Source organism: Cetorhinus maximus, chromosome 1 (genome assembly GCF_964194155.1).
Source record: "Cetorhinus maximus chromosome 1, sCetMax3.hap1.1, whole genome shotgun sequence".
Classification (NCBI taxonomy): Eukaryota; Metazoa; Chordata; class Chondrichthyes; order Lamniformes; family Cetorhinidae; genus Cetorhinus; species Cetorhinus maximus.
In genome coordinates, this window is record NC_135879.1 from 101,651,268 (window position 1) to 101,678,544 (window position 27,277).

The window sequence follows — 27,277 nt, forward strand, 5'->3', positions numbered from 1 at the left end:
CAGGGCCAACAGGAAGTCCAAGGCGGAAGGGACCACAGAAGACGCCATTATCCTGCTGCCAAGCTTTACAGGCGGAAAAGCAGCTACTTCAATATGTCTGAGGTGCAGTGCTGAAGGAGGTTCCGTCTCTCAAAGGAGACAGTCACATCCACCGGTCAGATGATAGGCCCTGAGATCTGCAACAACTGTGTGAGTGGACATCCCATGCCAGTGGCATTGAAGGTCACAGCTGTCCTCAACTTCTATGCCTCCGGCACTTTCCAAGGGTCAGTTTGTGATCTTTGCGATGTCTCCCAATCAGCTGTCCACACTTGTGTCAAGCAGGTGACAGGCGCTCTGTTCAGGCGTGCATTGACTTTCATCCGCTATCGCTGGGATGAGGCCAGCCAGGCTGAGCGAGCCAGAGGCTTTACAGCGATTGCTGGCTTCCCCCGTGTCTAGGGTGCAATCAACTGTACACATGTGGCCATCAAGGCGCCAGCAGGTGAGCCCAGTGCCTTTGTCAACAGGAAGGGCTTCCACTCCATGAACGTGCAGGTAGTGTGTGATCACAGGATGCTGATTCTGCATGTCTGTGCAAGGTACCCAGGCAGCTCCCATGATGCCTGCATCCTCAGACACTCCCAGGTGCCGGGGCTCTTCAGTGCTCCAGCCCGGCTGGATGGGTGGCTGCTGGGTGACAAGGGCTATCCCTTCAGAAGGTGGCTCATGACGCCTTTCCACCATCCAGGAACAGAAGCTGAGCAGCGGTACAATAGGAGTCATGCCTTTACAAGGGCTGTGGTGGAGACAGCATTGATCTTCTCAAGGTGCGCTTCCGATGCCTGGACTGCTCGGGGGGTGCACTCCAGTACCCCCAGGTCATGTGTTGTTGACAGTGGTTGCATGCTGTGCTCTCCAGAATCTGGCACTGGAAAGGGGGGATGCAGTGGAAGAAGAAGATGTAGATGCAGATGCTCCGGCTGCACACGATGATTCCAGTAGTGGGTCCGAGGATGAGCACGCACAGGAGAATGCTAAGGGGGTAGGTGCTGACCCAGGCATACTCCAGGGAGGCAGGGACACCCGGGAGGTTTTAATCCAATGAACCTTCAGCTAGCCCACCACAGATGGACCTCCAACACAAGCCAGTGCTGCAGGCTCCACACTCGATACCTGAGTGCTAAATCCGTCTGGGTAGGAACATTAACTTAGGTCCTTGTCAATAAAGCCTAATGTCAAACAACTCATTCATTACATCATGGGTAACCATCCACCTGAAGAAATAAGGAATCACCCTGAACCATGCTCACATATCAAAATTTAATGATTTTACAAAATGAAGCACAAAAAAAAAAATTACAAAGGTGTTACACATCACACCAAGTGGTCATGAACTAATAGCAAGGCAACATAAAACCACCAATGAGAAACCCGTGGTGTGCCTAAGGTGCCTTAAGTTTATGCTTGCAGGTGCTACGTCTAGGTGCTGTCCCCTCGCTGGCACTGGCATCTGAGACAGCCTGCTAACTGTGCTGTCCTGTTGGCCCCAATGGCCTTGTTGGACATCCTCTGGCCTGTGGAGCTTTTGATGGCCCCGCCTGGGAGGAAGTGACCAGTTCCACAGCTGGCATCTCCCCAGTTGCCATAGAGGGGCGGAGGATCTGCTGCCCTCATCTGGCGTGCCCTGAGAGGAACCCGCAGAGACGACAGGCAACTGCTGCGCCGACGTGAAGTTGCTTTGGACCTTCCTGCTCACCGTAAATAGATGGGCACTGAGCTGGGAAACTTGGTGCCCAAACCATCTTCCACACTGGCACTTGCCAGCTGATGTCAATGCTGCTGCGAGGGCTTGCAGATCAAAACGCAACCCCAGGAGGCCCTGATTGTTCTCCTGGAGGAGCCTCTCCATGAAAATCGCCACTCTCTCCATGGAGGAAGCATGGCGCTTGGCCATGAGACTCATTGCATCGGCGATGGTCCACGTGGACTTCTCCAGCATTGAGACCATGTCACGCATACCCTCATGTATCTCTGCCAGATGCTCCCGCATACCCTGCAGCACTTCCAGCGTTTGCTGCCTCATGGACGACTCCAGAGGCCATTATCAGCCACCGACTGAGCATGTACCTGGTCCCCTGCAGTCCTCTGACTGTTTGCGCCCTGGGCAATCTCTGTCTCCACCCGCACCTCAAGTGAGTGTGAAGTGCCCTCACCGCTGTGCCCCGAGGCACTAGCCGATGATCTAATTCCCACCAAGGTGCTAGTATCTGCGCTGGTGCCTGCCTGGCAGAGATGGTGTGACGGTGTTCTGGGCCCTCAGGTGTGAGAGGTGGCCCCTCTGCCTCCTCCTCCCAGCCCTGCTCTGGTGATGCTGAAAGGAAGAACAAGGACATTTTATTAGTTAAAGTGGAGACAATGTCAATGTGCATGCCGCTCCCCCGGATCATTATGCGTTCATCCTTCCATAATCAATAGTCAACCCATGTTGCAAACTTCAATCACTGAACATTCAGCAGTGCCATGGCTGCTGGCACACACATGGTGACCTCAGTGCTTGGTAATCTTACCTCCCCGTGGCACCCCAGCCTCACCACCACCGATGGACCTGGGTGCATGGCGCCTCTCCAGATCCATCATCTCCTGCTCGTATCTGATCACGATGGCCAACTGGACCTGGCCCCCGCCAGTCCGCATCCACTCAGTGGCATTGTGTGCAGTTTTCTCCTTAAAAGGAGAGAAGAGCATTGATTAGTCCAGCCTGTATCTGGATTCCCATCACATCCCTGCCAACCCAGCCAGAGTGGGACATTGCAGGGCTCCAGTGCTTCATCACACCGCTGTTGCCGCACACTCACACCAAGGAGCCAGGGCTGATCCCCCCCATGCCCATGGGCTGCCTCCATCACATTTGGCACCACAGGGTCTAACTTTGCAAAACAAGGAGGCACAAGCACGTGGAACACCAAGGGCAGCAGATGGATGGTTGCCCCGTCACGTGGAAGCTCCCCTCCCAGCATGTTAGCACCCTGACTTTGACGTGTTTCGCAGTTCCAGCACTCTGCCTGGGTGCAGATCCTGGAGTTCGGCCCTGAATCTATTCTCTGGGTGTCAGTATCACACATGCTGCAGGTGCAGAACCCCTCTCAGCGCTACCCTCTCAGGGTGAACTAGGCATGGGCAATATCTGCTGGCCTACCCAGTGAGGGAAACATGCCGTGAAGGATTCAATGCTGTAACTACACTCAGAGTTGTGAGGGTGGGGGGTGGTGGGGGGCCTTGGGGGGAAAGGCTACCGGCAGTGTTAAGTGACATCTGCCAACATGGTACTCACCCTTCCTGAGTGCAAGAGGTTGTTGTATCGCTTGCGGCACTGGACCCAGGTGCGTCGCACCACACTCTGGGAGCTGACTGTCTCTGTCACCTCCTCCCAGGCCCGTTTGGTCAGGTGGAGGGGCCTCGGAACGAGGATCTCCTGCCGTGCTGCCACCTCCTCCAGGAGGGCAGCTAGGCATTCATAGGAAAACCGAGGGGCACACTGCCCTGCTGCCCTACCCTCCGGCCTGGCCTGCCCTCCAGCAGCACTCTGGTGAGCCCTTCTACAGGCCATGATGAACTGCCTTTGCAAGACTACCAGTGATTCATTTAAACAGGCCACCGGGTCGCCATTGGACCAGGCGGTAATTGCTCTCCCGCCGCTGCCCGCCCACTCCCAATATCCTCGGGAGCCGCGCTTCACACTGGGCCACCCGTGTAAAATGGCGGCATGGAGCTGATCGTGGGTGGCGATCTGCTCCGCACCTGCCCAGGCCCACTCCAAACCGGCCCGCCCGACAGGGAGAAAATTCTCTCCAGTGTTTCAGCAAAGACTCAAAATTCAGACTGTGACTGAAAATGGAAAGGGTGTTGCTACAGACATTACCTTTGACACTGATGGTGAAACATTGAGGGAATAGGCATAGATGTAAGTTTTGATTCTGAGGAATTTTAGAGTGACACAGAAGATGTACAGAATGATTAGTAGAAATCATATAGTGAAAATTGTAAATCTAATTTAACTAGTCAAATCAAGTAAAGCAAATGAAAGTATACTCATTGTGAAAAAATATTTTGTCAAATAGCTTTGAGCATAATAATTTTGTGTGAAATTAGGTGTTTGTCTTTCATATTTGTGGGATTAAGATGATTAATTAAAATATTTGTGTGAAAGAAAATAACAAATTGAATTGTTGTATGAAATCTGTTGGATATAAGAAATACTTCAAACCAGTTACTTCATTGAAACATTTTCATGGTCTAATTTTCAGTTTTAATAACCATCTCATTCAATTCATATGCCTGTACAGCAAATATCCCAGTTTATTACTTCATAAAAGCACTTTCTTTATCTTATTTTTAAAATCTTGTTTCTTACTTTCATTCCTTTATTTTCCTGACATAGGACGGGTAACCCAGCTTGTCTATTTTAATAATAATCAGTTTTTACCTGACCAGACTGTTTTGATTGGTCAATTTAAAGGGTGTGTCTGTTGGTGGGTTTATTTGGTGGGCAGTGCCTGGTGCACATGGAGGCACACGGGGCATATTGAAAACTGGAGCATGTGATGCACATGTGGCTGCTGTTGTGTGAATTTTCAAGCACCACAGAGATGTGTAGAATATCGAAGTTTATTCAAGCATATGAAGGGGAGAAATACTTAGTGAACTAAGTCCTTTCTCAAAGAATCAATGGCTACGGTAGCCATATTTATACTGCCCCCTAGTGTAACCATATTATTCCGGCTAACCCACTTAACAACTGTGAAATTCAATAAACAAGTCAGAGTTTCCGTGACCATATGATTCTGGCTAACTCAATTAACGACTGCAAAACTCAATCCATTATGATTAGCCAATTAATTGCAAAATCAATAAGCAATTTATTGACCCATAGTTGACCCCCACCAATGCCAATGATGGTGAGGTGAGTGAGTTGGTGGAGAATAAAAGCAGCAGATGGTAAGGGGAGCCCAATAAAAAAGCTACCCTGGCTGGAGAGAGGGATGGGACTGAGCGGAGGGATGGGTTGGCATGGGAGGGTGGATGGAATGGGACAGGGATGGCATGCGAGGGATGATATATGAAGGATGGAAAGGCATGGGAGAGAGGGGATGATATGGGAGGAGTGGATGAGATGATGGAATTGGTTAAGTGTGGCACAAAGGTGGGGACAGATATTTAATACAACTTATTATTTTGAAGTTATTATTTGTGCTAAAGACAAAGTTTCCTTAGATTTGAATGAAAAGGTTTTAGAAAAGCAATCAGGTAAGAAAACAGAAGAGTTAATTCTGTGGACAAAGGAGATGATAACAGTCGATACTCTCCAGAGTTTCCAAACATTCTAATTTCAAGGGCATGCCACAGCACAAACTTAGATTCAAGGAAGGAACAGTTATAATGTTGCAATAAAACTTAAATCCTAAATAACAAGGTTAGTAGTTAGGAAGCTGCTTTCTTCAATGATAGATGCTGGAATTATAACAGACAGATTTCAAGGAAGCACAGTGTTTATTCTTTGAATAGTATTGAGCCTACCAGATGTTAATCTACCTTTTTAACTCAGGAGAAAACAGATCCCGATTAGACTTCCATATTCTGTGACTATAAACAAGTCACAAGACCAGGCTTTTGACAAGATTTGTATTTATATTCCTAGGCCTGTTCTTACACATGGATAGTTTTAGGTAGCTTTTCCTAGCGTGAGAAGTTTTGGTTCAGTTAAAGACATTGATGAAAGAATAATTAGAAATTCTGTATGTGAAGAAGCACTATTGCAATAAAGATATAATTTGACTACAAATGTTTTGCGGTTCTCTACAGATAATCTATTACTACCCTGTGGGCCAATAGAAAGTCGCATGCTTAGATACCCTACTCTCAGTCAGGCACATTGTAACTATTATTCCAATAGCTCCTCTACAATTCCCACTTTTAATTGTTGCATCTTTTATCTTGGAGGCTAATTGTGCAGACCTTGAATCCAGTGGTATGAGCTTTCCCCTTTGCTGTAGGGGGTGGTCAGGAAATGGAGAATGTATGATCATTATCATGAACCCAGTGTCTGTTAAGATCAACTGTTGTTGACGTCCATCAATGACAACAGGGATGATAGTCAGTTACAACAACCACACCAACAATAACTTTCATTTATAAAGCACTTTTATTTCCCAAGGCGGTTTACAAGCATTATCAAATAAAATTTGACACCGAGCTGCATAACGAGATATTAGGACTGATGGCCAAAAGCTTGTTCAAAAATGTGGGTTTTAAGAGACGTCTTAAAAGAAAAGAGAGGTAATGAGGCAGAGAGGTTTAAGGGAGGGAATTCCTGAACATAAGTCCTAGGGAGCTGATGGTGGAGCAATTAAAATATGGGGTGTTTAAGAGGACAGAATTAGAGGAGCTAGGATATTTCAGAGGGCTGTGGGCTGGAGAGGATTACAGAGAAAGGGAGGGGTGAAGACATGGAAAGATTTGAAAACAAAGATGAAAATTTTAAAATCAAAGTGTTATTTGACTGAGAGCCAACATAGGTTGGTGAGCACTGGTGAGATGGATGAATGGGCCTTGGTACGAGTTAGGAAATGGGCAGTAAAGCTTTGAATGAATTCAAGCCTGCAGATGATAAAACATATAAGGCCAGCCAGGAGCACATTGGAATAGTCAAGTCTAGGAGAATCAAAGGCATGGATAAGGGTTTCAGTAGCAGCTGAGCTGAGGCAGAGGCAGTGCCGGGTGATGTTCAGGAGGTGGAAATAGGCAGGCTTAGTGATGGTGTGTCCATGTGGTAGGAAGCTCACCTCAGAATAAAATATGACATTAAGATGGTGAACATTTTTGGTTTAGCCTCAGAGGATAACCAGGGAAATGGATGGAGTTAGTGGCAAGGGAGTGGAGTTGTGACAGCAGTTGAAGACTGTGGCATTTGTCTTCCCACTATTTAGTTGGAGGAAATTTCTGCTCATTCATTACTGGACATTGGACAAGCAACCTGATAATTTAGAGACAGTGGAGGGGTCAAGAGAGGTAGAGGTGAGGCAGAATCAGCTACCATCAGTGTATATGTGAAAATGGATGCCATGTTTTCAGATGATATTGCTGAGGAGCAGCATGTAAATGAGGACTGGAAGGGGACCAAGGATAGATCCTTGGGGATACCAGAAGTAATGTTCTGAAAGCAAGAAGAAAATCCATTGCACTGTTATGATCACAGCTTATTCAAACTTTGCCTTCCACAAACTCTCCCTCAGATACTCATCCATGCCAACAGAACACCACTGCTTCACATGCCTATAATAAGGAGTCACCAACCTTGGATGTCTCCTCAGGTCTTCTGACTTCTTGCAAGCCTATTTGTTTTAAGTCTGCACCCTGCAGTCTTCTCTCTTTAAACTTGGAGCCTTCCTCTCTGCTCCTTACTGTCACTTCCACTGAAAAGGAACTTGTTCAGATTCCTGTTTTCTCCCTTGACTCCACTGTCTTCCTGGGATCTTTCTCTTTTTCTACTCCCTGGTTTTGGGTCTTTTCTTTTCATTCTGTGGAACCTGCTTCCTGCAGTTCCCTCTCCTGTGTCCAGCTTCTCTGGGCACCTGCTTCCAACTGAACTAAAACTACTTATCTGTTTCTCCCAGTCTTTGTGGGTCCCTCTTTCTGGACCCCTGTTTCTAGACAACAGCACAGTTTTTTCTACCTTGTGCTTGCTTTAACTTCCCTACAAGAGTCATAAAACTTCATCAGAATATAGGCATCTTTGAAAGTGAAACCAAAGCTTAAGTTTTACCGCTTTCTTAACACACAAATGCAAAAATACAAATTAAACTTAAACTTAAAGCTAAAACTCATCCTAACACCTGCAAATACAAACATAACTTACTTAAGCTATCTCTAGTTCCTACCAGCAAATATTCCTCTGACTGGCACTAGATAGATAAGAATGGAACCAGGTGGGTGCTGTCCCACCCAGCCTGATAATGGTGGGGAGGCATTGGAACAGAATTTCATGGTCAACTGCATCAAAGGTGACAGACAGGTTGCATATGAACATACAAAATAGGAGCAGAAGTAGGCCATTCAGCCCCTTGAACCTGCTCTGCCATTCAATAAGATCATGGCTGATCTGTTTGCATTTTGAGTTCCACATTCCAAGCTACCCCTGATTACCTTTGATTCCCTTGCTTAACAAGAACCTACCTACCTCCGCCTTTAAAATATTCAATGACCCCCACCTCCATTGCCTTCTGAGCAGAGAGATCCAAAGTCACACAACCCTCTGAGGGAAAGAGTTTCTCCTCATCTATGCCATATAAGGATGACCCCTAATTATCAAACAGTGCCCCTGAGTTCTGGGCTCACCCACAAGAGGAAACATCCTTTCCACATTCACTTTGTCAAGACCATTCAGGATCTTGTATACTTCAATCAAATCACCCCTCACTCTTCTAAACTCCAGTAGAAACAAACTCAGCCTATCCAACCTTTTCTCAGAAGACAAACTGCTCATTCCAGGTATCAATCTAGTAATTGTAGTAGTCGTTTATTCATTGTTTTATCCCTTTTTTTAATCCTTTTTTCCCAACCAACACCCACTCACCCCACCCCACCCCCAAAAAGGCCACCTGTCACTTTTTCAATGTTGCTCTTTCACAGAGTGCTGACCTTTGATCTGCCAATAACACATTCTGCTTTCTCACCTTATGCCACTATCAGCACCATCAGCATCTTCTTTAGTCTTCACCACTACCATTAACACCCCCTTTGTCTTGTGTCCACAACAGCTTTGTCAATCTCTCCTTAGCCCTCATCTATCGCTGACCTTCTACCCAGCTTCACCTGTTCCATCCCCCCTTAAACAGTATAAATGTCATCACATTTCTACTCTTTAGCTCTGAAGAAGAGTCATGTGGACTCAAAACGTTAATTCTGTTTCTCTTTCCACAGATGCTGTTAGACCTGTTGAGTTTTTCCAGCATTTTCTATTTTTATATCAATCTAGTAAACCTCCTCTGAACTGTCTCCAATGCATTTACAGAGGGACAAGGAAGGTTTGTTTACATTTTTAATGCAAGTAGGATGGTATTTGTGACTTTGGTTAGAGCCATTTCGGCACAATGGCGAGAGAAGAAACTTGATTGGAGGAATTGAAACATGAAGTTCTGAGAAAGAGAGGCATGGATTTGGAGAGGGGCAAGATTTTGGAGATGAAAAGGGGTTTGGAGATGGGGTTGGGATGGAGGGGTAAAAGGTTGTTTTTTGAGGAGAGTGATAATGGCGGAACATTTGATAGAAGGGAATAGTACTTGAGGAGAGAGAACCATTAACAAGATGAGCCAATATTGGAGCTAGGAAGAGAGGTTGGGTGGTCAGTAGTTTACTAGGAATAGGGTCTAGAGAGCAGTAGTTTGCTCTTGTCGACAAGATGAGTTAGAAGAGGGCATGAAGAGAGATAGGAGAGAAATGAGAGAAATGCAAATCCAGTGCTAGGATAGGAAGGGCACTTAGAGGAAGCTTGTCTGGGTAGGTTACAAGGAGCAAGGGAACAACCAATTCGGCCCAACCAATCCATCTTGGCGTTTATGCTCCAATTGAGCTTCCTCCCATCTTTCCTCATCTAAATCTATCATTGTGACCCTCTATTTCCTTCCCTCGCATATGCTCGTTTAGCCTCCTCATACATAAATTTATCTTAGTCACTTCAATTGCTCCCTGTAGTAGCGAGTTCCACATTCTTACCACTTTTCAGGTAAAGAAGCCTCTTCTTAATTCCCTATTGGATTTCATGGTGACTATCTTACATTGAGGCCTCTTTCGCACAAGAGTCAACATTCTCTCTGCATTCACTCTTCTCAAAACTTTTCATAAGTTTAAAGACCTCTATTAGGTCATACATTATCCTTCCATTTTCATGAGAAAAGAGATCCAGCCTATCAGTCCTCTCCTGATATATATATCCACCCATTTCTGGTATCATCCTTGTAAATCTTCTCTGCACCCTCTCCAGATGCCATTAAATCCTTTTTATAATATGGCAACCAGAGCTGCCATAGTACTCTAGGTGATTTAACCACAGTTTGATACAGGTTTATCATAACTTCCCTATTTTTCAATTCTGTCCCTTTAGAAATAAAGTTTATTGCTTGGTTTGCTTCTAATGGCCTTGCAAACCTATGGCATCATGTTTAGTGATTGGTGTATTTGTACTTTGAGATCTCTTTGTTCCTCTACCACACCTAGACTAGCAGCTGCCAAGTAATAATTAACATCCCTAAACTTGCTGCCAGAATAAACTACCTCACACGTATCAGTATTGAACTTCACTTGCCAATTATTTGTTCAGTTTGCAAGTTTATTAATGCCCTCCTGTAAATCGTTGCAGTCATACTCAGTGTTGACTGTCTCCCCAATTTGGTGTAATCTGCAAATTTAGAAATTGTGTTTTTGACTCCAAAGTCCAAACTACTTAAGCAAATTGTGAGCAGCAGTGGTCCCAGGACTGATTTGTGTAGAACAGCACTTTATTTAATTTTTTCATGGGGCGTGGGCATTGCTGGCAAGGCCAGCATTTTTGTTGCTTATCCTTAATTGCCCTTGAGAAGGTGGTGGTGAGCTACCTTCTTGAACTGCTGCAGGTCATGTGGTGTAGGAACACCCGCAGTGGAATTGGGGAAGAAATTCCAGGATTATGGCCCAGCGACAGTAAAGGGATGGCGATATAGTTCCAAGTCAGGATGGTGAGTGGCTTGGAGGGGAATTTCCAGGTGGTGGTGTTCCCATGCATCTGCTGCCCTTGTCCTTCTAGGTGGTAGAGGTCACAAGTTTGGAAGGTACAGTTGAAGGAACCCCCGTGAGTTGCTGCAGTGCACCTTGTAGATGGTACACAGTGCTGCCAGTGTGTTTCAGTGTTCGAGGGAGTGAATGTTGAAGGTGATGGATGGGGTGCCAGTCATATGAGCTGTTTTGTCCTGGGCGGTTGAGCTTCTTAAGTGTTGTTGGAGTTGCGCTCATCCAGGCAAGTGAGAGTATTCCAACACACTCCTGATTTGCGAGTTGTTGATGGTGGACAGGCTTAGGGAAGCCAGGAGGTTACTCGCTGCAGAGTTCCCAGCCTCTGACCTGCTCTTGTAGCCACAGTATTTATATGGTTAGTCCAGTTCAGTTTCTGGTCAATGGTCACCTCCTAGGGTTTTGATAGCAGGGGATTCAGCGATGGTAATGCCGCTGAATGTCAAGGAGAGATATTTAGATTCTTTCTTATTGCAGATGGTTATTGACTGGCACTAGTATGGTGTGAATGTTACTTGCCACTTATTAGACCAAGTCTGAATGCTGATCAGGTTTTGCTGCATTTGGACATAGACTGCTTCAGTATCTGAGGAGTCGCGAATGGTGCTGAACATTGTACAATCGTCATCAAATATCCCCACTTCTGACCTTATGATGGAGGGAAGGTGATTGATGAACCAGCTGAAGATGGTTGGGTCAAGGACACGATCCTGAGGAACTCCTGCAGTGATGTCCTGGAACTGAGATAATTGGCCTCCAACAACCACAACCATCTTCCTTTGTGCTAGGTTTGACACCAACCATTGGAGAGTTTTCCCCCTGATTCCCCTTGACTCCAGTTTTGCTGGGGCTCCTTGATGCTACACTCGGCTAAATGCTGCCTTGATGTCAAGGGCAGTGAATCTCATCTTACCTCTTGTGTTCAGCTCTTTTGTCCATGTTGAACTAAGGCTGTAAGAGGTCAGGAGCTGAGTGGCCCTGGGGGTCCCAAACTGAGCATCAGTGAGTAGGTTATTGCTCAGCAAGTGCTGCTTGATGGTACTGTTGATGATCCCTTTCCATCATTTGCTGATGATTGAGAGTAGACTGATGGGGCAGTAATTGACCGGGTTGGATTCAAACTGTTTTTTGTGGATAGGACATACCTGGGCAGTTTTCCACAAAGCCAGGTAGATGCCAGTACTGTAGCTGTACTAAGGGCATAGCTAATTCTGCAGCATGCCTTCAGTGCTATTGCTGGAATGTCGTCAGGGCCCATAGCCTTTGCAATGTCCAGTGCCTCCAGCCATTTCTTGATATCACGTGGAGTGAATTGAATTGGCTGAAGACTGGCATCAGTGGTGCTGGGGACCTCCGGAGGAGGCCGAGATGGATCATCCACTTGGCACTTCTGACTGAAGATTGTTGCAAATGGTTCAGCCTTATGTTTTGCACTGATGTGCTGGGCTCCTCCAACATTGAGGATGGGGATATTTGTGAAGCCTCCTCCTCCAGTGAGTTGTTTAATTGGCCATCACCATTTATAGCTGTATGTGGCAAGACTGCAGAGCTTAGATCTGATCTGTTGGTTGTGGGATCACATAGCCCTGTCTATTGCATACTGATTTGGCTGTTTGGCCTGCAAGTAGTCCTGTGTTGTAGCTCCACCAGGTTGACACCTCATTTTTAGGTATGCATGGTGTTACTCCTGGCATGCCTTCCTGCATTGAACCAGGGCTGATCCATCGGTTAATAGCGATGGTAGAGTGGGGGATATGCCAGACCCTGAGGTTACAGAATGTGGTTGTTTCCAATTCTGCTGCTGCTGATGGCCCACAGCGCGTCATGGTTGCCCAGGTTTGAGTTGCTAGATCTGTTTGACATCTATCCCATTTATCACAGTGATAAGGCCACACATGATGGAGGGTGTCCTCAATGTGAAGACGGGAATTGATCTCCGCAACGGCTGTGCGGTGGTCACTTCTACTGATACTGTCATGGGCAGATGCAACTGCGACAGGCAGGTCGGTGAGGACAAGGTCAAGTAGGTTTTTCCCTCTTGCTTGTTCCCTCACCACTTGGTGCAGACCAAACCTGACTGCTATGTCCTTTAGGATTTGGCCAGATTGAATAGTAGTGGTGCTACCCAGCCACTTTTGGTGATGGACACTCAAGGCCCCCGACCAGAATATATTCTGCATCCTCGGCACTCTCAGTGCTTCCTCCAAATGGTGTTCAAAATGGAGGAGCACTGATTCATCAGCTGGGTGGGTGGGAGGAGGCGGGGACCCGGATGGTGGATCGTAATCAGCAGGAGATTTCCTTTCCTATGTTTGACCTGATGCCATGAGACTTCAAAGGGTCCAGAGTCAATGTTGTGAACTCTCAGGTCAATTCCCTTCCCAATGTGTACCGCTGTGCCGCCACCCCTGGTCCTGTCAGTAGGACAAGACATACCCACGGATGGTGATGGTGGTGTCTGGGACATTGTCTGCAAAGTATGATTCCGTGAATATGACCATGTCAGGCTGTTGCTAGACTAGTTTGTGGAACAGCTCCCCTAATTTTGGCACAAACCCCCAGATGTTAGTAAGGAGGACTTTGCAGGGTCATCAGGGCTGGGTTTGCTGTTGTCTTTTCTGGTGCCTAGTTCAATGCCAGGTTTTCCTCCAGTTTCATTCCTCCTTGTAGACTTTGTATTTGTTTGATACAAATGACTGGCTTGCTCGGCCATTTAAGAGGGTATTTAAGAGTCAACCACATTGCTGTGGGTCCAAAGTCACATGGAGGGCAGACCAGGTAAGGATGGCTGATTTCCTTCCCTGAACTGCATTAGTGAACCAGATGACCTTTTATTCCCACTTTCCGTCGTGAAGTCAGCTAGCAATCCATTCTGCCACTTCTTCCCAGACTCCAAATCCTATCATGGAATATATTATCAAAGGTCATTTGAAAATCCAGATAAATTGCATGTACTGCATTAGTATTGTCTACTCTCTCTCTGTTACTTCAAAAAATTCAATAAGGTTGATAAAGAAAGATTTTTCCTTTTGAAATCTACGCTGAATATTCATTATTATTTCTCACTTCTAGATGTTGAGGATCAATGCTTACTTTTTTTTTAGTAAAGATAGCAATTTACAAGTGAAACACATTCAGATAGAATACGGCATATGTAAACATGCGTGCTCTCACTGTTCTTTACGCTATTTTTAAACTTTTTTAATATATATATTTCTTGCGCCCTCAAAAGCTTGAACCTGCATTTGTTAATTTGAATGGCTTCGTTTTGCCACCTGACCTAGCATGGGTCCCCCATTCCATCAGTCCTGAAGCTATGCTTCTCGCATGTAGCTTTCTCCCTTATCAGTTTGTTCTCAACCAGTATCAGTCTGGTTTTTAAGTGAAAATTGCAAAGGAGCAGCTGTGTCATTCATCATGCTTTTGTTGCTCAAACTTCTACAGCAAAAGGTTTTCTTTCTGGAAGACTTGTCAAGGTCCAGTCACTGTTATAACTAACCAAGCACCTTATCTTGCAGCAATTTTTTTTATTCCACATGTTAAACTAGCTTTTAAACTTCCCAGCTATCCTTGTATTGGGCTAATTTTCTAACTTCCCAGGTGCCTCTCTGCTTCTTGTACTTTATGTTCCAACAGCACTTCATGTGCTGTGACTTACAGGGCCATGGACCAAGAACTGAAAAGTGAAAATAGGCTGGATAGCTCTTTTTCCGGTTGACACAGAAACAATGGGCCAAATGCCCTCCTCCGTGGTATGAATTTTCTGTTTCTACGAGTGGAAGAGAAGCTGGCAAGATTAGTTCCAATCATTGGTCTTCCTTCTCTTTGCAGAGGGGGTAACCAGTGACACTGCCTTGGTTCGTTCAGTCAGTTGTTGGTGTTGGCAGAAAGGTTAGTCTATTTCCCTCATTGTTGCCCGAAGGGGAGGTAGTGGGAAAGAGGGTATTACATTTACTCTGGCAGTTAGCAGTGTAATTACTAATTTTCTGACATTGGGAGCAGCCATTGATTATCATGTTCCTCCTGCATTTTCCCAACTCCTGGCCCTTCTGCAGCCAATATTGCTTTCTCTGTGGAGCATTGGTCATTAAGTCTTTTATGGTTTCCCCAGGCCCAGGATTGCAGCCTCCCAGATATTAATTCACAGCGTGGCTTTATTAACATTTATGCCAAGGGTGGCCTTTACCAGTGAGTGCGATTGCAACAATAAAAGCCTGTTTGAAGAGTTCCCTAGTTAGCGATCATTGTCCTTGGGCTTGTGTCAAATCAATCAATGCCTACAGTCCATTTGAAAAAGCCTGCTTGAATTCCTTGTTCACCCTGATGACATTAATATGGTTCATACACAAGGCAAACATGATATCAAGTTTAACATCCTTTAAATGGGTGTCAGTGGCATGAATACTTGGATCTGGGGAGGTCTTAATTATATGTTGGCATGCTGTACATATCACCCTTTTCTGATTTGCTTCATTTAATTCTTGATGAACTGCACCAAAACCACTAATGTGACATGATTCTTCTCGAGTTATTACCTTTTCTAATTGGTCCCAATTCCTGGTCTGAAGACACGGTCTCTTCCCAAGACATGCTAATCACACAATAGAATGAATTATATTTGACAACAGATGTGATGGCCTTAACAGGCCTCAGTAATCCTTGTTTATCACAATCGCCAAAGTTCTTTAAACGACAGGTCCTCATTTTCCTGATCTTCAAAAATATTCCACTGCGGTTTATTAATCTATTTGATCCCTTAAATCAATTTATTGTCCATCTCCCATAGCTCTTTAAGTGAACCACACCTCACCACCCCATTTACCCCAGGACTCAAATCTAAATTGTGTGGGCAACAAAACATGCTAGCTGACACACTGTCTCCTGCAAATCCCCTCTACAACCGAGTTTAGTGCCCCATTTCTCTCTATAAGTCTATCTCTCACTTGTAATATTTTGACTCTGCAGTCTGAGTACTTGCAATTTTTGCTAATTACAAACCCTCCAACACCATGACACAGTGACATCAACCAGGTTTTCTTCTATTTGTCTCGTCATCTCAATTTCCCTGTCTTTTTTGTCTAACTTATCTTCCTCTGATTTCTCCTTTCCTTTCTAATTGCTTGTGTTTCTTACTTTTAAATTCAAACTAGTTAGCTGCAAACATAAGGGTCCTTTTGCTATGTTTAGCCGCTAGTTATTCCACACTTGATACTCAATCCATTTTATGGTCACTTTATAAGCCTGAACATGCTCTACAATCTTAGGATTGTATCCTTATTCCTTATTGTATTCCTTATATCCCTTTAGTTAATTTCCTAAAATGTTGTGAACAGTTGCAGCAAATTCTTGTAGGAATATGCATCTATCAACTTTTTTTGCTGTAGTTGAGACCACAAATAAAATCTTGAAATTATGTAACATTGATAAAACTGACATTAAAGTAATGCCAGGTTTCATTAACATATAAATGCATATAGGTTAGTTAAAAACGGTCATGGTTTGTACTAGATTCACGAGGAGAATAGTGAGTGATATTGTAATTTAAAAACAATTCATAATAGAAGGAGGAGGTTCAAGTGCGATATAAACAACAGCATGGACTGATTGGACCCAATGACCTGTTTCTGTACCATATATCCTATGTAATTCTATAGAAAGAACAGAAAACACTGGAAATACTTTGCAGGTCTGGCAGCATCTGTGGAGAGAGAAACAGTTTACGTTTCAGGTCTGTGACCATGCAATGAATTTCACATTTCTGGTACTGCATCCTGCCAAACATGATATGTATCCTGTATTCCTGCTGTGTCCTATTTCCAAACTAATTTCCAACCCATTTCAATTCCATATACTTTCATTTTTACAAGAAAATAATTGGCACTTTTCAAGAACTGGCTGCATCACTTTGACCAAAGCATAGTACCCCAAGGCAGAACTTAAATACCATGAACTTCCCCCTAAGCAATAACCACAGCTTCTTTTTTTATACTTGAAGGATTCAATTATCGATTTATTTTAACATTTCACTACAACCATTGTTGCACATATGAGAGATGGATTGTGCACAAGCTGTGAGAGAAGGTTTGATAAACTATTTGGGCTTTTCTGTCTATATCTGTGTTATGTTCAAACGCTGAAGGGTGCTCCCAATGTCAAATTTTCAAAAGGTCTGTCAGCATTTATAAAAGTTCAAATAGCCACCAGTTTCTTTCCTTCCCCTTTACATGCCCACTTTTTCACAATTTTGAGAGTTTCAGTAATTTTATGAAGCCATAAATCAAAACAAACTATCTTTTGTTCCACACTATAGACATTTTTTGAATTTACGGTTCAGCACCCAAACAGTCTCATGTCTCATTCATTTGGTTCACTGAATAACAATTGCAAGTAATGGAAAAATACAGCAGACTTAAAATTAACCACGCATAGTTGAATTTTTAAAGCATTAAAAATTTATTAGGTACTTTTCTGATCATCTGGAGAAAGTCTGAGGCAACAATTGTGCAGTACAGATTTCTAAAGCAAAGAAATAACATGTACAATATACAGTAGCTGCACTTACATCAATTCAGATCACAATTTTCCAAGAATTTTTGTCACTGTACAGAAATATTCTCTAGTTGTAGTTGAGTGTCTTGATTCAACTCAATACAACTTCATAGATCTGGACTTAAACAAAAAAAAAGCTGCATATAGGGCTTTATAGGAAATAGAAATAAGGCTGTTGCCTCTGGAATGTTGAACATACGAGGTTAAGCTCCAGAGATTAGGTTAACAAGTGCTTTTCACGTGCAATTTGTTTTCTGCTAAAGCTTTCCAAACACAGTATATTAGATATGAACACAAGGTGAACTAGGATTGTGATATGAGGCCCAATGGGCAATAAAGAAATATTCCGCTCAATGCTAAGTTTCTACAGCAGCACCCTAGTCCCTGAAATTCTATGTGCCTCCCCAAAAACAGCAATTCGTGTTCAGTTGAAGGTGATGGTCCACTGCTTCACACAAGCATCATGGGAAGTTGTCACCAGAGTGTGTTCATCCAACCAAGCAACACAGCTAATGTGATATAATCGATGGGTATCTAAGCGGAAAAAAAGCAAAAGCTTATATAAATTCACACAAGACTGGGGAGTTTCGTAAAAAAAAAACCATCAAGGCATCATCATAGTCCATATTTACAGAAAACAATTTGTAGTCCTACTTCAAGTTCATGCACTTTAAAATTGTGTTTTGCAATTTTCAATTTCAAGCAGGACAGTTGGTACTGAAAAAAAAAATCACGTTAAAAGCAAATAGTTGCTGTAGCAGTGTTCTGGACCATTAACCAAACAAATGAAAATACAAACACACTTTGTCATTCACTCAGGTTTAAAAATTGAATTATTATTTTCTTCTAAATTTTCCTCATGCATACTGCTGCATGTCTAAATTTAAAATTGGAAAGGTAGGTCACATGCATTTAGTACAATTCATATTTTCTTTTTTTTTAAACAATAAAACAAGTGTGTTAGCCTGAATCCAACTGCTTGCCTTCACCAAATTGTGAATTTTGGATTACAAATTTCACCACGAAATGAAAGTACCGCATTTCAACAAAAGCATACAGTAATCCATTTTGCTAAGTTACTCACTGGTAGAAATCTAGGGTGGAGCTTGATTTAGAAAAACAAAAATTGATAGACATCTGACAAATATTCAACCCGTAACACAGGTTTACATAACTTTATTAGACAAATATTTTGGTCAGGCAGGATCATCTAAACTTATGCTGAATGCAGCTTACAGTATTGTTGTACAGATAATAAACTGGTAATCCTTAATCCTGTAATTAGGATATTATTGTACATAATCATTTTCTGCAGGTGGATTTTCTTCTGTAAAAGTTGAGGGGATGAATTTCCTTAACCTGTTCTGCCAACATCATGGTACATGAGCAAGAGACCTATGTGGAAATTCATCCTCTAAGATTGTTTTTGTGGTAGAGATATTCAATCCTGGAAAACACTAAATGGAGAAAACACCTATCTTATTTATAAAAGAACAGAATTAAGCTCAAATGGTTAATCAATGCTTAATAGTTTCTAATTTTTTATTTAAAAATAAGGCAATTTGTCACATCGATAATCCAGTGGTTTAAGTACATTGTTCTTGCACAACTAAAACTGATTAGTCATTGCTCAGTTGTTCATAATGCCTTGTGTGGTGAGTTCTGGCAGTCTCAACCCAGATCCTCACCAAGATCACCTACAGTGCAAATATGCACTCACTTCAGAGAATGATAGTTAGTGTGATATGCAGAAATAATCAGTAAGTATTGCATTAAATGCTTTTCTCAGGTGGAGCTATAATCTACTGTTGTTGCAGAGTGCAGCTAGTGTTTATATTCTTTGATTTAGTGACTGATGGAGGCATTGGTGAGAAAAGTGTAAGTAGTGTCAAAACTTAAAATACTAACATCCATTATACTCTAGTAAATTTAATTCAAACTGTTCACAAGCATTAAAAAAGGCACACTTTGCAGCTCATTGAAAATACCTGGTATTTTGAATATTTTATTTCGATCATTCAGGGTCCAGATACAGACTAATCCATCCATCCCACCAGTTGCAAAATGTTGATTGTCTGGAGACCATGCTATGCAGAGAACTTTAGCGTGATGTCCATAGAAGCTATTTCCCTCCTGTTAAAATACAGGCATTGTTAGAATACAGCTTCTTCCCTTTCAATATAGAATAATTTTAGATGACTAGAGCGTCTACTTGATTGCACAAGAGTGTAGAAAATTTCTTGCAGTTTATCAATATTCTCAAAACTGAAGTTTCTTACTGGTGTGGAAATCTAAAATGGATAGAAACAACAACTTGCCACCTCCCACATTCAATTTTTTTTGAGGGCACCATGGTGAACAGAAATTTTACACCCCTTGTGTACCATGTCATTGGGCCTGAACTGACGCCAGGATTTACTTTCCTGTGGAACGTAGGGGAATACTCTTTTTATTTCTGAACTTCCTTTCCACAAAGATCCATCATTCCAGATCTCCTAAAGCACTGCTTTGCTCTATGGAGTCAACCTTGTTACAGGAGTGCCAGATTCTCTAGGAGGGGCAACATACCAATCGCTTAAAAAAAATCAGCTGGGTATCCGACCTAGCTTGAAAACTTTTAAACACAAAACTACCAAAGTTACTGAGAAATCTCTCAGGTAGTTTTTGCTAGTCTTGCATGGAATGTACACACTGTAGAGACATGTCCCATTGAGAAAGTGTTGACAAGGCTGCCTCAACTGGGTATAACTATTTGCAAATGGTCTTCTCACATGGATTTGAGTGTTGTCTCAATTTCGGATGGAATTTTTATCCACTGGGTGCACAAAACCAACCAATAGGTTGAGGGAGCATGTCTCATTAACCTACAGCACAGCTCCAAAATGGGAATGGGCAAGTACCTCTGGCCTGATCCCCACCATTGCTGGAGGCAATTTTTGCAAGACTTTGAGAATTCAAAGCAGATCTAATCTGCTTTCATTTCAGATTTTCACTGTGTATATTGCTCCATTATCAGACATTCTACATTAATTTTTTTCAAAATTAAAAAATCAAATCTGATAAATGATTTTTTTTGTCCTGTGCTCATTCCTCAACCTCCTTCTGAAAGTGGTCATAATTAGGGCACCATGCACACCCACTATATGGTTGCATGTGTGCTGTCTGCCTTCCCTTACTTTGCTCGAGTATTGTTCATCCGCAAGCCTAGATAGAAAATGTCAGAAAGCTATCCAACTGAGCCCAAACTAATCTACACTTTCCAGCAAGCTTTATAAGGTTCTGGTCAGACCACATTTAGAATATTGTGAGCAATTTTGGGCCCCATATCTCAGGAAGGATGTGCTGGCCCTGGAGAGGGTCCAGAGGAGGTTCACGAGAACGATCCCAGGAACGAAAGGCTTAACATATGAGGAACGTTTGAGGACTCTGGGTCTATACTCGATGGAGTTTAGAAGGATGAGGGGGGATCTGATTGAAACTTACAGAATACTGAAAGGCCTAGATAGAGTGGACGTGGGGAAGATGTTTCCATTAGTAGGAGAGATTAGGACCCGAGGGCACAGCCTCAGAGTAAGAGAAGACCTTTTAGAACAGAGATGAGGAGAAACTTCTTTAGCCAGAGAGTGGTGAATCCACGGAATTTATTGCCACAGAAGGCTGTGGAGGCCAGGTCATTGAGTGTGTTTAAGACCGAGATAGATAGGTTCTTGATTGGTATGGGGACCAAAGGTTACGGGGAGAAGGCGGGAGAATGGGGTTGAGAAACTTATCAGCCATGATTGAATGGTGGAGCAGACTCGATGGGCCGAATGGCCTAATTTCTCCTCCTGTGTCTTATGGTCTCTGGGTATATTTTTTCTCTACCCCCACCCTTTGCTTTTTAGCATTTACTTAAACACAGAATGGCAGCACTGGTACAACTTGTGGTGAAAATGATCTGGAAGAAAGAGAACGTCACAGGAATGATAAACATTTCCCCTGGTGACCATCTCTGCTTAGTTACGGAAAGAACTTTATTTGTTAAAAATTAAGGTTATAGCAAAGGTTGCCTCTCTATTTGTCATAGCACATTACATACAAAGGCAACTCAAATACTGGTGCGCTACAAGGCAGTGCCAGAGAATTATGGTTTATGAATTACCTAAGCTATAGAACCATAGAAAAGTTACAGCACAGAAGGAGGCCATTCGGCCTATCTTGTCCATGCCAGCCCGAGGACACTCAGGTGCCCTTTCTAATGAGAAAAGGCCTTGATTACTTTAATCCATCTGATGGTTTAATCAATCATAAATGTGAACAACTATAGTAAATTTTACTGAATATACAGAAAGTACAATTTACATTTTAGATTCTTCGGCATTCTACTTCATCCAATAAACAAACTTAATTTGCATTTATTTGTATTGAAGTGATGCATGAAAGATGAGTTCAAAGACTGAAGAGTCTGGATTCAAGGCTGAACGCAGTAGAAGTGATAGGGCTAAACAGCACCATAAAAAGCTCTTATGAAGACAAAGATCTTGAATTTGGTGCATTGGGTAAAGTGGGGTGGGGGATCATTTTGTAGGTCTATTGGTATGAGTATAATGGAGCAGGTGGAACATAGTGTAGGACAGCACAATTGATCAAATATTGGACAGGTCTTACAGAAGGTGAAGGATAGAAGGCCAACAAGAGAACAGAGCCTTAGTTGTGAGAAAGGTATGGATAAAAGTTCAGTGGTAATGAGGTAGGCGAAGGGGCGAGTAATGTGACAGTCTTGGAGTTGGACAGAAAGTGTTTGAAACTCTACTCTAGGTCAAACACTATGCCAAGGTTCTGCACATCCTGGTTGAGGATGAGCATGGAAAGTTAATCTTACAAAGATTAAATATTGAAGCAGAACATTTTGTAGCAAGAAATAAATCTTGTTAAATTAACTTTGGTTTTCTATGTGCCTAGACCTCCACAGTCACGTAGCCCATAAACTAATCAAAACTTAGTCTATAATACCATACAACAATCCTGTTCAGATGTTACAACACTACAGGGCAAGAGCCATTTCTAAACTTATGCAGAAAATAAAATCACCTTATATCCATCTGCAACAGTAAATACTGTTATGGCTTTATTTGTAGAACAGACAGCAAGGGCCGCACCATCAAGTGAATAAGCCATAGCAGTCACTTCTGCCAAATGCCCTGAAGCCAAAACACAATCTTTTTGCAGTGTAGTTCCTTGAATAGAATACAGATGCACTTTGGAATCCTAATGGTAAAGGAAAACATGTACAACAGTTTGAAAATTGTTATGAATTATGCAATAGTTTCCTGTAATGAGAAAAACTAATAAAACAGCCTTTTAAAAAAAAAAGACAGGAAACAAATGATATTGCAGTGTTTGCAATCGTCAGGCCTTTGCATATTAAAAATATTTCACTACATTCTAGTGCACCATGATGCACTTTTCTTATGAACAGATGTACACTTAAAATGAATGAGAATTATTTTAAATGTACCTATTCAATTATCAAAGTTAAATTTTAGCATCAACTTCAATAGTCACAGAATTTTAAAAGATCACTAATTCAATCCTAAAGGGAAATACTAGCAAAATTAAATTAATTTGCAGAGGCTGAATATTTCAATAGAACACTAACAAAATTAGTGCATACATTAATATGTCATGGTAAAATTAATACTTGTGAACTTTTATTACAAGCATATTACTCCAATTTTAAAGAAATAAATATATTTTTATATATGGTGCATATTTAAAAATGACAATGCATTTCTAATGCACATTTTGGCACAATTAAAGCTCAATTAAACAAGCAACAAGTTTCTATAACAGGTTTACTCCGCTAAAATAAGCTCCAACTAAATTTAAATTTTTTTTCGAACAATGATAAACAAAAGACATATCTTACATTTCCTCCCACGGCCACATTTACCCCTCCAGGATGAACTGCTACACATTCCGGTTCATAATCAAGGTTCTCAATCATAAAAACTTTCTTCTTGTCCTTTAGTAGCACAATCTGAACAGACAAGCATATTTAGTACCCTCTTTACACAAGTTCTTGGTTGCAGTTTGAACATTAACACAAATTTAAGAGTCACAAGCTAATTGATCAGTTTTAACCAGCTAGAAATTATTAGCTAACAAATCTACATTTGTTTCCTTTCCCATTGAACTGGAGACAGAATGAAGCTGTCACCAGTAGCACACACTATACATTTTATGGATGCAAGATGTACTGCGTGTGATAGTCATACATGTGGCTGCAGTTCCATATTCTGCTATCTGCTGTTAAGATTAGATTTTATGTGCCTTGATGAAAAACTTGAACATTCCAGTTCGCATGAGATACAATTATACATTACAAACATGCTTCGGATAAAGTTAATCAATCTAAAAACCTTTTAAAAATACTGTTACATATTAGATGTAAAACCTTGTATTATCCTCAAATAGACAATATTTTAAAAAAATTACCTGCCCAATGCAAGTGACCACTGTATAGCCACCAGGACCAACTGCTACATTCTTGGGTTGGGTATCCATCTTTAATGTGTCTTGGGCGCTATAAATGATATTCAGTGAGAATATACTAAGTAGATATAACATGGATAGAACATATAGAGCAATATTATTAACATTAGACAGTGAAAGAATGATATCATAAGTGAATAAATTCTTGGGGGCAAAATTCAATATCTTCCAAAAACCTGCACAGGGATTGTGATGTGTAATTAACCCATGCCCATTAATTGCAATGCAGGCAGCACTCCAACTTTGTGTTGCCTACTCGTTTCAATTATTTCAGCAGCCATCCAGTGCTGACCATGCTGCTGGTCATCTTTGGCTGATGCACCCAGGCAATATCCAGTTAGCACTACATAAAGCTAAAATAAAAACAAAGTGCTCAGCCAGTCTGGCAGCATCAATGGAGAGAGAAACAGAGTTAATGTTTCAGGTCTGTGATCTTTCATCAGAATTGGGAAAAGCTCAAAATCTATTACATTTTCAGCAAGTGAAGGGGTGGGGGTGGTGGAAGGTGGGAAGAAGTCTGTGATAGGATAGAGGGCAGGAGAGAGTGAATAATTGGACAAGTAAAGAGACACAAAGATGCGTCTTGAGTACATGTGAATGGCAGGATAGCCAAAGAAAAACAGAAATAACCAACCCAGCAAAGAAAAATGAAACAAAGTGGGGGCAGAGGTTATGATCTATCTGGAAGACTGTAAAGTCGAAAAACGAGGTGTTGTTCCTCGAGCTTGCTTTCAGCTTCATTGGAACAGCTTCACTGTAGCAGGCCAAGGACAGAAAGGTCAGAGTGGAAGAAGGTGGAGAATTAAAATGACAGGAAACTGGAATTTCAGGATCATACATGCAGACTGGACAGAGATGTTCTGCAAAGTAGTCACCCAGCCTGCAATTGGTCTCCCCAGGTGTAAAGGAGAGCACATCTTAAGCAGTGAATAAAGTTTATTAAATTGAAAGTAGTACAAGTGAATCGTTGTTTCACTTGGAAGGAATGAGTTAAAAGGGGTGCTACGTCTCCTGCGCTTACATGAAAAGGAAGAGTTGCTGGGGTGACTGAGGAATGGACTAGGGTGTCACAGAAGGAATAGCTCCTTTAGAATATGAAAGGAGAGGGAAGGGGAAGGTGTGTTTGGTGGTGGCATTATGCTGGAGGTGGTGGAAATGTCAGAAGATGATCAATTGAATATGGAGGCTAGTGGAGTGGAAGGCGAGGACAAGGAGAACCCTTGCATGAAAAAGAATGGATGTGATTGTGGACCGTGTCAATCACAGGGCAGGGTGTTGTTGGAAATCTTCAGTTGAGGTAAAAGGAAGATGTATCGAAGCACTAATAGAAGGTTGCATCATCCGAGCAGATGAGACAGTGCTGGAGAAACTGTGGAAATGGAATAGTGTCCTAACAGAAAGCAGGGTATGAGGAAGAGTAATCAAAGTAAATGTGGGACTATAGCAAGTATTGTTTGATAGCCCAGCCCCAGACATAGACAAAATACAAGGAAGGGGAGACCTTGAGTCGCTTAAGCTAGCCTACACCTCTTAAAAGATATGTGGCTGGAGCAAGTGCTGGCAGTCATGCAGGAAGTATGACCTGAGAAACATTAAAGAATGTTACATGGGGAAGAGTAAGTTCCAAGGTTCTTGGATTTTTAAAAAATTCATTCATGGGATGTGGGCTTTGCTGGCTGAAACTCCTCCAGCATCTGCCACAGCAATCCCCATAGACTTATAGCAATTTAAAATCACAGAAAGCACAAAATACCTGCAGAATCAAAGAATTAAACCAGCAACAAATCTGTAAGTAGTTGATGATCCCTTTAAATAGTGATTATTTGTGGGGTGGAGAATAATTCCTGCTGCTTAATGTACTCCAAAATGGCACCATGTCAAATTCGTGTTGAATGTTGATTGACATCATGATTTACCTGTTATGCATACTCAAGCACATTAACAACCTCACTAATATGGCATTCGGTTTAATCTGTCTCCTGCGCGTGCATGCCATGAATACTACTTTGGAGCTCTAAGGGTACTCATAGCACCCAAAAAACAGATGCAAACAATATTAATTGCTCACTGCTTGACTCTTAACAAGAAAGTATTAAGCAACACACATTTTTCAGTGATCAGCGTACATTATCTTCCTTCTCCCCATCTCTGCAGTCTTTGACATGGTCACCCATATCATTCACCTCCAAAGCCTTTTCATTTCCAGCAATGGCTTCCCTTCCCACCTGGGCAATGTAAACCTTGGATCCACAAGGATTCATCCTTAGTTTCCTCTTCTAAATGCTGCCCCTTGGTGACATTATGTACACAAATGAGATTAAAAATGGTAGATGTGGAAACAATCTCCCCTAGCAGTGAAGTCCAATTGCTCATCCAATTTGTTGTTTGCTAAATCTTAAATCTCAAATCTCCTCTAACTAAGCATGAGAAGCTATCTTTTTTGGCTCCCACCAAACTCAATTCCATTGTAACTCCATTCCCGGCCTGCACCAGAATGTTCATAACCATGACATCCTGCTTGGCGCAAAGATGATTTCTCAACCCCATAGTCTATGTTAAGGGTATTAATCAAGTTCAAGTAGTTGTTAAGAAGAGACCTTGCATCATCAAAGGGGATACCACTCAGCAAAATTTCAGATTTTAAAACAGGGGATACACTAGTTGAAGACAATAAAACATGCACAATGTAACAGGATCTTACTTGTATTCTTTCTTGATCAAATTTGTGAAACGCACAGTATCATCCATACCACAACTGACAAGCTCATTTGAGTCATTGATCACCATAGATGAAACCTGGTTCGTATGTCCTTTCCCTGCAAAAGTATCATTCTCTCCGGTTTGAGCAATCCAATCATGTGAGACCTTAGTAGTCAAGGAAATATAAAACAGAAACTTTGCCAAATACAATCAAAAGCTTTGCATGACACCTGAGGGGAGAGGTACCATTTAAGTGTAGTGTTTCTGGATTGATTCCAAGTTAAATAAAACTGAAATGTATTCAGTTGAGCACCAATGTTTCTTACTGCAATGGAAAAGTTTTGGGAGTGAATAATATTCAAGTGTTGTGTTTTAAAACACAATTCACACAGGTAAGAAAAAGAGCTATAGGTTGCAGGCATTGAAGATGTGTTCAAAAGTCTGGTGCATGTGGGCAAAATTAGGCTGGGTTTCCTGACTGGCCTACTAATGAAACACCAACCAGGAAAGAACAAACACACACAGGTTTCCCACAGAGCAAAGTAACAAAAAATCATGCAGCCAGCAGCATCCAAGTAAAAAGCTTGGTGTAGTGAGGGCTTATCAAACTCTCAGCCAGTCAGGAGCAGAAAAAAAGCCTGCTAGTAGAGGAAGAAAGCATAATTGTATCATTTTTGGCAATATGACATGGCAA

At 42.3% G+C, this 27,277-nt stretch overlaps 1 protein-coding gene across 1 annotated transcript in view; it reads right to left on the reverse strand.

The window, feature by feature from the left end:
* Positions 1-17,229: 17,229 nt before the first annotated feature.
* Positions 17,230-27,277, reverse strand: part of wdr1 (WD repeat domain 1) — a 52,316-nt gene continuing 42,268 nt past the window's right edge. The window contains exons 10-15 of the mRNA XM_078544799.1: positions 26,585-26,741; positions 23,827-23,914; positions 23,258-23,368; positions 22,420-22,596; positions 19,338-19,482; positions 17,230-17,883 (exon numbers count right to left, since the gene is read on the reverse strand). Coding sequence (XP_078400925.1) covers positions 17,774-17,883; positions 19,338-19,482; positions 22,420-22,596; positions 23,258-23,368; positions 23,827-23,914; positions 26,585-26,741 — 788 coding nt within the window. The 3' untranslated portion in view covers positions 17,230-17,773. The remainder of the gene's footprint in view (positions 17,884-19,337; positions 19,483-22,419; positions 22,597-23,257; positions 23,369-23,826; positions 23,915-26,584; positions 26,742-27,277) is intronic.